The sequence below is a fragment of the Nanorana parkeri genome, unplaced genomic scaffold, assembly GCF_000935625.1.
Source record: "Nanorana parkeri isolate BGI_ZX_2015 unplaced genomic scaffold, ASM93562v1 scaffold384, whole genome shotgun sequence".
NCBI lineage: Eukaryota > Metazoa > Chordata > Amphibia > Anura > Dicroglossidae > Nanorana > Nanorana parkeri.
This window is the reverse complement of record NW_017306652.1, coordinates 1,188,264-1,202,257: the sequence shown is the minus strand read 5'-3', so window position 1 is coordinate 1,202,257 and position 13,994 is coordinate 1,188,264. Positions and strand designations below refer to the sequence as shown.

The 13,994-nt window shown below is 44.0% G+C and overlaps 1 protein-coding gene across 1 annotated transcript in view; it reads right to left on the bottom strand.

Annotated features, from left to right (window-relative positions):
• ADGRV1 (adhesion G protein-coupled receptor V1) overlaps nucleotides 1-13,994 on the bottom strand; it is a gene marked incomplete at its 3' end in the record, with an annotated part of 181,443 nt that overhangs the window by 105,205 nt on the left and 62,244 nt on the right. The window contains exons 20-25 of the mRNA XM_018559232.1: nucleotides 12,676-13,049; nucleotides 8,104-8,280; nucleotides 6,336-6,516; nucleotides 5,244-5,446; nucleotides 5,029-5,158; nucleotides 3,000-3,080 (exon numbers count right to left, since the gene is read on the bottom strand). Of these exons, the coding sequence (XP_018414734.1) occupies nucleotides 3,000-3,080; nucleotides 5,029-5,158; nucleotides 5,244-5,446; nucleotides 6,336-6,516; nucleotides 8,104-8,280; nucleotides 12,676-13,049 (1,146 nt within the window). The remainder of the gene's footprint in view (nucleotides 1-2,999; nucleotides 3,081-5,028; nucleotides 5,159-5,243; nucleotides 5,447-6,335; nucleotides 6,517-8,103; nucleotides 8,281-12,675; nucleotides 13,050-13,994) is intronic.

Here is a 13,994-nt window from a genome sequence, read left to right as displayed (position 1 = left end):
TGAAGCAACAGTGGGCACCATGGCCTCCTTGGCCAAAATGGTAGAATGACGATAACTGCCCCCCCTTCCTCCTGTATAAAATTTGTTGCGATAAAGCCGCCCTCTTCCACTGACGCAGAAAACAGGATTGCAATTGGCGAATGTGCCATCTTGCCCAAGGCACCACGGGAATACTTGAGGTCATCATACCGAGAAGCACCATGCAATCTCTGGCAAGCAATACTGGTAAGGTAATGACCCTGCCGACACAGGCGCTCAGTTCCCGTCTCCGGCAATCGGGGAGGAACACTCTCGCCCGGGACGAATCCAGGACCACTCCCAGGTACTCCATCCTCTGGGCTGGAGTCAGCTGGCTCTTCTGATAGTTGATTAACCAACGGAATCGACGGAAGGTTGCCAGCACAAGGTCTCTGTGGGCCACCAGAGCCTGGCTCGATTTCCCCAACACCAAGATGTCGTCCAGATAGTGGAAAATCCTGACGCCTTGAAGCCAAAGGAGAGCCACGACTGCCACCACCAAGGTTCGCTGAGCTGTGCGCGAGACCAAATGGCAGGGCGCGGAACTGGAAGTGTTGCAATCAGGACATGCAGGTCCTCTAAGTCTATGGATACCATCCATTCGTCTGCCTGGACAACGGCAATAATAGTTTGGACTGACTCCATTCGGAAAGGGTTCACTTGGATCAACACGTTCAACTTCTTTAGGTCCAGCACCGGTCTGAAACCCCCTGATGCTTTCGTTGTGCTTTTGGTACTGGGATAAAAGCATTTTTAAGAAGCAGTTCTGCGACATATCCAAGTAGCAATTTTCTCTTCAACTGTTCTCTCGGAATCACGGTGCTGACAAACATAGGGGAAGGCAGAGACTTGAACTCCAGTTGATACCCCTTGGTCACAATATTTTTCACCCAAGCCTCCTGTACCTACGACACCCAAGCCCCCCTGAAGGCGCCTAGCCTGGCTCCCACTGGGACGGCCTGGGTGTGCGCACCTTCAGAATTACTTATTCTGAGTCTTTGGTGCCTGACCTGCTTTAGCTTTGACGTTCTGTAATAAGGATGACTGCGCTCCTTTCCACTGTGGCCTGGAGAATTGCCTGCCTGGTCTATAAGTTCTGGCATCCTTAAACCTCTGTGAGGCCTGTCTGCGTTTGAAACTTTGTGGTAACAGGCCCGATTTTCCTCCTGTCACTCTCTTAATTGCGTCGTCTAGCGTCTTACCAAACAGACTTCTCCCATTAAAAGGAATGGCACACAATGCCTGCTTCGAGGCCGAGTCCGCGGTCCAATGTTTCAGCCAAAGTGCTCTTTTTGCAGTCACTGAATGGCCCATAATTTTTGACGAAAGGCGAACTAGATCAATGGAGGACTCTGCTAAAAAATCAGCGGAAAGATTCATCTCATCCAGAGCCGCCAGTATCTGTGCGTTCTCCATACCTGCTTTCAGTGCTGCATCCACATTCGACACCCATACCTTCAGAGCTTTGGACAGCGAAGTCAATGCTAAGGCTGGGCACAAGGCCCATCCTGCGGTGGCGTAAATGCGTTTCAGATCCGTATCCAAGTGACGATCCATTGGGTCTTTAAAGGCTACAGAGTTATCCAATGGGAGAGCCACATGCCGCGCCAGTCACTGCAAGGCCGCATCAATCACCGGTGGTTTCGTCCCACAGAGCCGAGTCGGCCGCATTCATGGGATAGAGTTTCAGAAAACGGTTCTGAAAAATTCAGCTTCCGATCGGGGTGCTCCCATTCCTCCCCGATCAGGTCTTTGACTTCTGGCAGGTCTGGAAAGTATTTGTCCACTTTTTTCGGGGGTCAATACCTTCCCAATCAATGGCCTCTTTTAATCGCCGTGATAAACGGTATAATAAGGCTAAAACAAAACGAATGAACCTCCTGTGCGTCTGGAGCGGATGAGCCCTCCAGGAAGACTTCACCTTCATCTGATAGTTCCGCAGGCCTTCCTGGTAGAGGTAGTGGTGTGCGCAGCGGATGCCATAGAGGGAAGGAGATCCTGTAGGCTGTCCTGGACCGTCTGGTGTATATAAGACTTTATATCCAGTGCATCAGAAGCTCTGCACTCCCTGCACACCATTTTACCCGGCAAGGAGCAGGGCCAACATGATCCCAGTGGAAACTGCTGACTCCTACCCTGACGGGAGGTAGAAGCACACTCCGGCTGGCGATGACGCCTGTGGCCTCCTGGCAAGTGCTCATGGACCGATTTAGAAGAAGATGAATGTCTTCGGTCTTAGCGTGTCTTCGCTCTTTTATGAGCAGGGCTCTTACTCCTATAAGGGAGAAGACAATCAATACCCATTCCAAATGTGCACTCTTTTAATCGTGTCCCTCGTAGCTTCCCTACCTTTCTGCAGGCTTCAGTCCCTCCGACAATAGATGAGGGGAGCTCATGGCAGGCAAAGGCTAAGAGCAAGCAAACGCAGCATTAGACACCATAAAAGAGAGAGAGAGAGAGAGACCATCTAGCCTCAACCCTAGCAGAACGACACCCTCCATACACTTACTTCGATGAACCGCAGGGTGCAGAGTTATCCAATGGGAGAGCCACATGCCGCGCCAGGCAGAAAGGGGAACGATAATTTGCAGTGCTGGCAGAGGCAATTCGTTCCTCACCGAAATTCACACCCGCCGGACCGAACAACCGGCGTCTTTAAAAGAGAGATGCGCATGCGCGAAAACCGGAGCGCCCCGCTGTCACCACAGAAACGAGCCGAGCAGAGAGGGACCTAGGTGCCACCCCTCGCCCACGCGACGGAGACGCCGGAGCCTGCGCAGACCGCACTAGGGAAGCCGATTTGTCTCCTACCACCAGCTCCCCCGTCCATGATAATAAGCGACCTATACAGAACTGCTGTTAGAGAAAGCACTTCACTACGGGCACACACTCATTGGGGGCTTTACTGCCCGTCGAGGTATTGTAGCTTAAATACAAACAGACAACAAGGAAAGGACACGGACAGTGAGTGAGGTGCTTACCCCTCTGGTGCACGGCAGGAAGGAAGAATTCCATGTCACCATCACCACTAGCAAAGCCATCATCCCTAAAGAGTTCAGCCACTTCAGGAAGAGACATACAGAACACACATATACATGTATATACAATTAAGAAACAGAGAGGAGACAGGCAGTATGTTTAACATCAAGATGAGCAGAAAAAAAGCTTTATATTTTAACAAGAATGGAGCCACATATTAAGGGTCAGACAACTTTCAGATGATACAGCAATAAGTATGTCTCCCTGCTGGAGTGTTCATTATGATAACAATTTAGGGTAAGACTACAAATATCTGACTATGATTTCTTCTGGCTTTGGTTATTTCTATTGCGACCTCACCATAAAAGTGGTGGGACCTGATATATAGAGCATATGTATAGTGCTTCTGACCATTTTGTAGGTATGATCAGAGCCTGAAAATCTCATATCCACCAGAAACACACACCAACAGCTATGAAAGTTATTCAAAACAAAAAAGTATATAACTGCTATTTATTTTTCAATAACTATGTACATTCAAATATTAACGAGATATTTGCTCCAATGGCCACTCAATAACAGTCCAGGCATAATTATTATAGTGCTCGTTTTCGTCTAAGGAGGAAAATCTAAAAAAGTATACTCACCTCAACCTTAGAACCGGCTGGCTTTTAGGTCGGTCCCTGCACTCTCTCTCTTTACATCCGCTCCAGTGGTGGAAAGTCCATTGGCGTCCTCACGCCCAATACACTGTATAGGATGTGATGACTAACAGGACCCTGGACCGCTGGAGTGCAGGGGGAACGAGGCAGCAGGGTTTGGTCTAACAGCCAGCCGGCTACACGAATGAGTTGAGTATAACTTTTTTGATTTTCGTCCCTAAACAAAATTGAGCACTTAACCGTTGCAGTGAGTGGGTAGCCCCACAGCAAGGGTTAAGAATAATTATGCCCTGGGATCTTTAAATAACATTAGGCTCAATTCACAAACCTAACACACCAGGATAATGATTCAAATTTTTTAAACATAGTTACTTTCAGTTGTGTCCAATGAGATTGGAAAATTACAGTCACATGGCTAAAGAAAAGATCCTTATCCTTGTGTTAAAACTTTGTAAATTAAATTGATTTTATTTATTTAGTTACTGCTGTAATGTTATCAAGGGGAGTCACTCATGGTGTTTGTCTTTATGCTCAATAAAGACTCTAAATACACAGCGAATGCATAATTCCTATTGTCAGGCTATCTGGGCACAGCTTACTTATTCAGATTGTCAATCTTGACTTACTTACATGTGATTTTAATAAAAAATGTGGGCTCTTGCTAAGACCCTTCCATGTAGGAACTGCAGCTTTTGCATGGCAAGTAGACAGTCTTAACATTATCTACACTTATCCCACCAAGAAAAATAATGCAGTACTGGGATGTGGGTCTAGTTGTCGATTAGAAGCAAGAACTGGGTTCCAGGGCCGGGTGTTTTGAGGCATTAAATTATGTGATATGCACTGCACTCTGGGAATTGTTTTATTAAAATTTTACTTACAATTAATACAAAATTCAAGGTGTCGGCAGGTTGCATGTGATCCCCTGTACCCCTGAAACCTGAAGTACCAAACTCCTTTCTGGTCCCTCCAACCTCATGATCCTTACAAGTGATTAACAGAACTGCCAGTTATGCAGCAACAGTAAGATGCATGGGTTTGGAGATAGTGGAGATAAGGCCACCAACCATGAAGCTAATCTGTATTTGCACACCAGGTTTTGGGGATGCAGTGGTACTATACAGTGCTAAATGTGGCAAGCAAGACCCTGGAGGCTCCTGCTATTCATAGTAAAGCTATAACAGAAAAAGTTCCACACAGCTTTGCAATAATGATGTCAAATCATCAAACTATGACCCCTGTGTTGCTACAGGTTGCACATAGTTTTTCACGGCTCATTAAAAAAGCCTGTCCTGCTGTCATTTTATTTTTCGAAGTTGATCAAAACAGTAGAAAAGCAATCATTGTTAAAGGGGGGAAAAGCACTGACCTCCTCCTACTGCATTCCATAATTCAACTCTAAATGACTTGGCCAGCTCAGGCACAGAATTATCAGTGATGTTGACATAAATGTACTTGTATCGTTCACCAGGCTGAAATTCCAAGGAATCTGCTGTTGCCTACAAAAGAAAAACATAAACAGTATATACCTTTTATAGATATGTTTCTAGACTGACCAGTAGACATTACCCTCTATATAGTCACCTGATAGTCCAGGGGACTGGACGCTGTCAGCGAAACTGTCCTATATTGAACTGTTATTCTTCCTAAGAGGCCTTGTGCTCGGACCACCAGCAACTTTACTTGCCCTACTTCTTCCTTCACTTTAATTGTGTGTGCAGACTTTGCTGGAATAATCATCCTGTCCCCTGGTTTTGGAGGAGGATCCACGGAGAATTGAAGTAGTCCTGTAAAACCACATTAATCCATAATTACTTTCCTATGTTTGTCCAAATTCTTATAAACATATACCAAAGCTGCAGAAAATGCAGAGTGAAAACGGATTAATCCTCCATTACCAGAACTGAACAAACCATAATGCTCCCCAAGTAAACTCTACTATATTTGAAGAACATCTAATATAGGTGTTTGGACAAGCAGAATAGGTTTGGTTAACTATACAGAAATAGAAAAGCCATACTTACAAGTCATGAGGCAAGCTATGTCATTTAAACAGGCATCTCATCTTCTGGTTTAACCTTTTGGCTGCCAAGGACAGATCACACATGTCATGGCTATACCTTCTCTTAGGCAACCAGTGATTTATGGTATATATTATTGGAAAAGATTAAAAAAAGAAACACACACTCTGGGAGTTAGGTGACTAAGCTGTGAAAAACAATACAATGTAAGACTTATTCCTCCTTTTTATTGTATATGTCCTGGGCTCAGAAAATATATGATATTGGGGGTCATATGAAAGCATTCAATCCTGTATTGTGCATGTGAAGTGTAGAAAAATTGGTTCAGACATCTGTAGTGCAAAATAAGGAGAAGTGCCTGGGGCAAAAGGGTTGTCTCATAGGTCAGTCTTCTGTTGTACACATTGAAGGAGAGAGAAACAGGTGCAGTAACATATTAAATCATGTACAGGTCGTGGTAGAGGGCTATATGATGCAGTGGGCAGAGCTAATCACAAGGAGAATATTACTCTTTTCCTTTGCTCTGCATCTCTCTCTCTCTCTCTCTCTCTGCGTCTCTCTCTCTCCTCAATGCCACATACTTGCTTTAAGATTGTTATCAGTCAAAATACAGTGATAATGTGTTTTCTTTTTAACAAAAACTGGTTTCTCTTACCATAAGGGTGATCACTTGCATTGATTGTTACATCTTCAGAATTCTTGAATGGATCTATACTGGCTCCACTGGTCGGAGTAGACCCAACTTTTTCATCCGCAGACACAGCATTTGTGAGAGTAACTCGGAAATGTTCTACAAGTTCTGGAATATCATCATCCAGAACATGCAGATTTAAAACCTGCAACGAACAAGATCCAAATAGCACATATATATATATATATTAGCACATTTGGTTACCGTATCACATAAAGAATGCTAATATTAGAATCAGTTACTGCAAAACAATGTATCTAGATCAATTTAATACATTCTTTTCTTGAATCAGTGCTACCCAAGTATTAGTATCTTATCCAGGGCTGGATCACTGGATCCTGTAGGCACACATATTTTGGCACCCCTAGTAATACTCCTCTGCTAAGATCAATCCATTGTTTTTTTTTGGCCTGTTGTGCCTTAGAATACTGTGGAAATATCTTTATAAGAGATGGCTGAAAAAAATGCAGACAATAACTACAATGGGAAAAGCTTCAGCTTAGGCACGTTCTTACTGTGCCTAACTTAAAAAATGGATCTGATCTTTATGTACATTTTTTTGGGGGCCCTAAAGATCTCACATCTTCATTGAATTAATAACTTAAACCTTGACAAAGCATAATTCTATTGGACAGGTTTTACTTTCTTAACATCCATCTACTCCAGCTCTATTTTTCAAATAGCCTCTCTTCTTGCACGGTAGCTCACTTGAAGGCTTATATTCTTTAATTGGATTTTTCCTCCACACGGATACTTCTCCCTCCATCTCTCTTTTACCTTTTATTTTCTTTCTTCTTTTTGCACCCCCATTGTTTTATCTGTCTCCCCTATTTTTTATTTATCTTACCACTACTTCCCTTCTCTTTTTTCCAGCTGTTCATTTTTCCATGTTCCTTTAATAAAGCTGCAAGCCAATCATCCCATAATAGTTAAGGATTCAAAAGAAAATACATTACATGTATTTTTACCCAACTAACAGATGTACTTCTATCTCTCTAGATATCAAACTCCTGTTAACACCTGAACAGGAGCATTGAGGGTAGGAGAAGGAGGGGCAGCACTGTAGGCTCATCAGGTGCTACTGTTCTCTACGGAGCTGTCAATCTTACACTGACTGTTTCCCTACAGGAGGAGAAAGCATGGCGATGATCTCATCAGTATGCTGTTGCTCCTTTATTGCCGTCTGCTGTATAGCTCATCTGGAGTGAACTATATGCTCGCATGGGTGTCTGGATCAGAAGACACCCTGCTAGATAACAAGCTGTCTTGCCTTAGGCAGGTAAAACAGTTCCCATATACTGTAAAGATTTGAGCTGTGTACTTAGCTGTTTGTCTTAAAAAAGGTGAAAAGGTAACCTCTGACAATTATATTTGCAGATGATAGGCTTCATTCTCTTGATCTGTTGATTGTCTCTGTGCCTAACTGATGTCTTTATATAAAAAGAGACTTAAAGAGTATTTAGTTATTATCTTTGCATGTATTTAAATACAAAATACATAGAAATAAGGGAAAAACAGCAAGGAGCAATACTGTATAACTGTACTGTGCTAATAAAGAACTTCAGTGGTGCCAGAAACATGTATGTGTTCTACGTCATGCACCTGGAAACATGAAAGCTAGTCATAAATTACAACTACAGATAGCAAAAAGCCCTTGAAAGTCCTTTCTTTAAAAGCAAGGACATCCTTAGTTGCTGTAGAGTTTAATTATTACAATCAGTAATGCACTCACTTTTGATCTCTGAGAGGGAAGAAATGTAATATTTCCACTACTGCTAATGAAATCTGCCACTGAGTCATTAGTGATATCAGGATCGGTTTGAATGATGCTGTAGAAGAGATACACAGTATCCAGTGCTCCTCTGGTACGCTCCACAACACAGGAGATGGTAGAACCTTCCTCTGATGACTGGAAAGAAAATGTCCAAATATCATCTTTTCTAACACTGTTATACCATCAAAGAATGTATCTTTACACACTGTATACTACATTTAATACTGTACTAATGTCATTTACATATTCAGAAAAAAATAGTTATGAAAAGACATGCTAAGTTAGTAAAATATCACCTAAAATCCCTATGTTAATATTCACAATAAACAGTTAGAAAACAAAGCAGATTACCCTTGCCTGACTGTGTATAAAGCGGTAGGTGTTTAGCTAAGACAAGTATGCATACAGTGCACAGTACAAATCTTTAGATGTGACACCCACATGTGATCACAAGCCTCTAGTTCAGCGCTCTTAAAAAAGTATATATATTTATCAACTGTAACATATAAAACTAAGATTAGTTTAATAACTAATGCTCCGGAAGCAAACAGACAACAACAGGGCCCAGCAGTGCCTTCAGTCTAAAGGTGAACGCCAGGGGGATATAAATAATGCACTTCCATATTCATTAAAGTCAATCATTAACTGTATTTTTAAAAGCAACTTCTGTAATGTATCTGGTAAATAGCTACCTGCCATTCCCTGCACTGGAGTACAGAGACTAAGGGCCCATTAACATTACAGTGCATTGGAGTATAGCATGGGCTGCACCAGGCTTTATTGTGTGTTGTGATGCACTGTGTTACACCAGCCTATTAAATTTGAATGGCCCACAGTGCAGAAAAAAAAATATTCCTATAGTGTTCTGTAGTGCAGGTGCATTTTTTAGATGTGTTCTGGTGCCATTCAAAATGAAGAGCACTACAACAGAATGCACTGTGCTTTCTGGCTGTGTAGCAATGTAATGGTGTGAACAGGCCCCCGTAAGTGAGAAAAGGCGAGCATTAGCAGCCAATTTGGGTCTGCTGCAGTAATGTCCATAAACTGGAACTGAACATGCTGGCAAAAGTAGAGAGCGGAGTGATAAGCTACAGCTCCATCACAGTCAAATCAGCAGGCTGGTTGTGTTGTTAAAGAAGAACTATGAGGTGAGTGCTTTTCACTCACCTCATAGTTCTACCCGACCTGTGACAATGATACTGTCAAAGGTCGGCTCAGTAGATCGGGAGGTGAGCGAAACACATACCAGCATTCGCTCACCTCTCGATCCTGTCACAGCTCGCTGCCGTGACAGGGGAGGGGCTGGATTCCCCCCTCCCCGCTATGATCCGCCAGTGCTGACTGGCTGATCGGACGGGGGAGGGGGCGGGGTACAGCTGTCTCTGCCTCTAGATAGGAAGAGCCAGCTGTCACTCACACAGCTTGGCGGATCCAGACATAATTGTCGGGATCCGCTTCAGCTGCGGCGTCTCAGTATACCGCGAGCAGTAGCTTGCGGTATACTGTGGCATCTCAGTATACCGCGAGCTGTAGCGCGCGGTATACTGAGCCTTGGGTGACGGTAGGATGCTAGTTTGTGTCCTCCCGTTACCCTAAGGAGAACTATAGGGAAAAGCCTTAACCCCATAATTCTCCTTTAACTAAACTGTGCTACTGCTGCAGTGGCTACCAATGATCTAACCACATATATGGGCAGCACAGTAGCATAGTAGTTAGCACTTCTGTCTTGCAAAACTGGAAGTCCCTGGTTCAAATCTGCAGAGAGTTTGCAATATTTTCCCTGTGCTTACATGGGTTTCCTCCCGCTCTCCAAAAACATGCTGGTAGGTTAATTGACTCCTGTCTAAATTAGCCCTGTAAGCATGTGTGATAGGGACCTTAGATTGTAAGCTCCTTGAGGGCAGGGAATGATGTGAATGCACAAATAAGTAAATGTATTTCTACTTTGTATTTAGCTGTTTGCCTGTAGTCCAGCTGTAGTCCAGCTTCACAGTGACACTAAACTCAAGAGTTAAATCTTTAAAATGCATTTATGTACCTGAACGAATAACAATCCTGTATCCTATTTGTGTATCACTCAGCTGTAACAAATCATGGACGATGGACGTAAAAACTGTAAACCATTATTTTCTGGCAAAATGTGGTCCAGAAAAGGTAGAACTGTGGTATCACGATGTAAATGATTGGAAGGTAAGAAAACACAGATATTTGAAAGCTTACAAAGCTAAAAGTTAAAGTGACACTAAACTCTGGAGTTACATCTCAGAAATGCATTTAAGTACCTTAACTATTTACAAAAATGTACCTTATTTGTGTATCACTCGGCTGTAGATCCTGAAATCATCTTTGGATTTATGCTGACACTGTCCTTCCTTCTGGAGGGGGGCATTTTTTGTTCCCCATGGTCACTGTGTGTTTTGTAAAGTAGCCACCGCTCCAAGCTCACTCCTGTGATGGACCACAATCTCACATTTAGAGGGTTATTCACTAAGCTACGTAAGGCAGCCGCGTGAAAAACCGAGCCGAAGTGAAGTGAGCCGAACGTTCGGCTATTCACTTCAGGCCTGTATGGCTGATTTCAGCCGTACATTAGCCGTACATCGGTTGGCTTCAGTCAGCCAACATACTCTGCATGTTAGGCTGAGCCGAAGTTAAGAAGCCATTTGACTCAGCCGATCCAACATCTGGATTGCCTGAGCTGAACCTCCGGCAGTTCACTCACTGCCGTTCGCCCCTATTCTCAAAGGGGCAGAATGGTAGTAAGTACATTTCCGAATGCCGCCAAGCAGCATTTGGCTCGGCTATTCTGCTCGCTAGCTAGGAAAGTCATACCAGACCCTTTAGGTCTGGTAGGAATTTCAAGGAGAAACCACACCCCCAAAAATGGGAAAGAAAAAACTTGGGGTTCCCTCTAAAGTTCCCAACCAGACCCTTAATCCGAACACATGCCTGGAAGGGCAGGAAAGGGGGGGGGGAATAAGCGAGCACCCTCCCTGCACCATACCAGGCCACATGCCCTCGGCACTGGGAGGGTGCTTTTCTAGGGTCCTCCCACAAGCCCTGGGGTGTTGGTTGTGGAGGTGCGGGTTGAGGGGCTTATTTGCATAAGTGTACCCCTTTAAAAAAGGGGCACCCCGATGCGTGCCACACCTTGTGAATGAGTAAGGAGTACTTGTACCCCTACCCATTCACTAAATGGTTAAATAAAAATATAAATAAAGAGACCAGACTTTTAGAAAAGAAATCCTTTAAGTAAAAAAAAAAAAAGCAACAAAGGATTTTGACAATTCCTTTAGTAATAATAATAAAAAAAAATTGATCCAAACTCAAACGGGGAGAACGGTCGGCTAAAGCTGACCATTTTCCCCGCAAATGACAACAGCTGGAGAGAGCCAGCTGTGATGTCATGGCTGGCTCCGCCCAGTTGTTGTCATTCAATGACAGACTAGCGTCTTTAGGTTATTTGGGAACACTGTGCTGTCATTAAATGAGTGCATTAAAATCGTGATTGCCCCCTGGACACATGCGGTTGGGTCGGCAGGCATTGCTTTTTTTATTTCAATGTCGAGCGTGGACAACGCTCGACATCGTGATTGACCATCGTTAAGCAATGCCTGCCGACCCGACCGCATGTGTCCAGGGGTCAATCACGATGTCGAGCGTTGTCCACAACGACGATGACTCTTTGAAATAAAAAAAGCAATGCCTGCCGACCCGACCGCATGTGTCCAGGGGTCAATCACGATGTCGAGCGTTGTCCACAACGACGATGACTCTTCGAAATAAAAAAAGCAATGCTTTAAAAAAAATGGTCCAGTAAATGGGAATTCTGGGGGCGCTGCCTGGTCCGTACCACAGTCAATAGAGTACAGTAAAAGTGCAGGCAGGGCACTGGACAAAGCTCTAGGGACAAACTTGAAGTGAAATAGTTTGATAAATATATGTAATTATAGCAGATTACATTGTATTGTGTGTATTCTGTGTAAATGTCATGTTTGCACTTTTGAATTTCCCGCCGGCTCCGCCCCCAGCTGTGACGCCCGAAAACTAAACTGAAAGCCGAATGCCGGCATCGGCCGGGCGTACACAGCAGAGGACACCGCGGGCTCTCAGGGACAAAGTAAGTGACACTTTTGTGCAATCCCGAGTGTGGCTCGAGGTTACCGCTCTTGGTACTGAAAATACCGCCAGGGAGGTTAATGAATAACCCTCTTAGTTTACTAATTTGTATTTAGATTGCAGGTCACCATGGGAGCAAGCTTGAAGCGGTGACTACATTACAACACACACAGGACCATAGAGAACAAAAGTAGCCACCAACCAGAAGGAAGGACAGTGTGAGTACCAATTCAGGGATGATTTGAGGATCTACAGCCGAGTGCTACACAAATAAGGTTCAATATTGTTATTAGTTCAGGTACTGAAATGCATTTTAAAAATGTGAGTTTAGTGTCATTTTAATATCCTCCCCACTTGGTAACATGCTGAAGCATATCACCCTGTAAGCCACAGGTCTGTTTTCTTCCCTACCTGAGGAATACAGGGTCCTGTGAAACCAAACAAACCATTAGCATTATCACTCTTCTGTATTCTAATGGTTGCTGTTGTGTTCTCCTCTGGAATCCTGGCCCCTCCATGAACAGACACTAGTTTTAGTATATATAGCTCCTCTCCCTCTTCCTCTGTGTCATTTCGTGCAGCTATAACAAATGACTTGTGTATTTCTCCTTGTCTATATTCCAGATAGCCAGATACAGGATGCAGGTCACTCTTGGCTGGAGTGGCATGTAGTTCACTGATCTCTGCTCGAGATAACCTTTGTTCATAGAGGCGAACATCTTGCAGTAAGCCGGTATATCTGCTGCTTCCATTCACTCCTGCACCAATACGTATGGTCCCTGGACCTGGTGAGGAGGACAAGCATAAGAAAATCCATGTAACCTCTTTTTATACCAATCTTCGTGTTTTTTGACACAATCTTAAAACATTAGGAGAAGCCCTATTTTCTCTTATTTTTCCATTATATACAACACTAGGCCAGTCCTATGCCAGCTGCAAGCTCAGCAAGCCATAGGAAGCTGCACAGCCACCACTTTATCTTCTTCTGACTGCTCCCCAACTTTTTCTGTGCCTGCGGAGAAAAACCTAATCCTTTTTTATGGAGAGGTTATCTATTGTTTGGAATCTTAATAGACAACCCCTCCCGTCTCCTTAGTAACTAATGTGATTTTCTTTGTGCATTTGCAGAAGCAATGAACCATCTGTGGAGTTTGCAGAGTAGCCTGGGAAATTTGATCTTAAAGTGTTAGTCTACTGGGTTCTCACATCATTTGGGGACTGAAGCCAGGAGATATCCCCCACCCCTCCCTCCCATTCATGAAGTCGCACTCCTATTGCAACAAGGGGATTCTCAATTATCTCAATTATCCTTTGCTAACTCTGCAATGTAGCATTACAGAAAAATCCAACATTTACACTAAGTATGGCCATTCCGTGGAACTGTTCTGGAATTCGTACACCATCCTGGGGTCCCGCAGATCCAGGCCATGCTCTAGAATATTAATGCTTGTTCCAGCTCCAGTTCTATGCAAACACTGTCTGCTGCGTGATCTCCTGCCCAACAGAGTTTGAATACTTCTGGCAGATGTAGGAACAGGCAGAGAATAGCAGTGTGTGACACTAATGCACTGCAAGCTGAGTGTCCACGGACACCAATTGTTCCACACCTCCTTGCTAAGCAGCACTGCACTTTCCCCACTGAACACAATTGTTTCCCCATCCCCTGCAGAGAGCATTTGCCCCCCTCGAACAGAGTTGTTCCCCCTTCCTCCTGCTGGGCACCACCATTT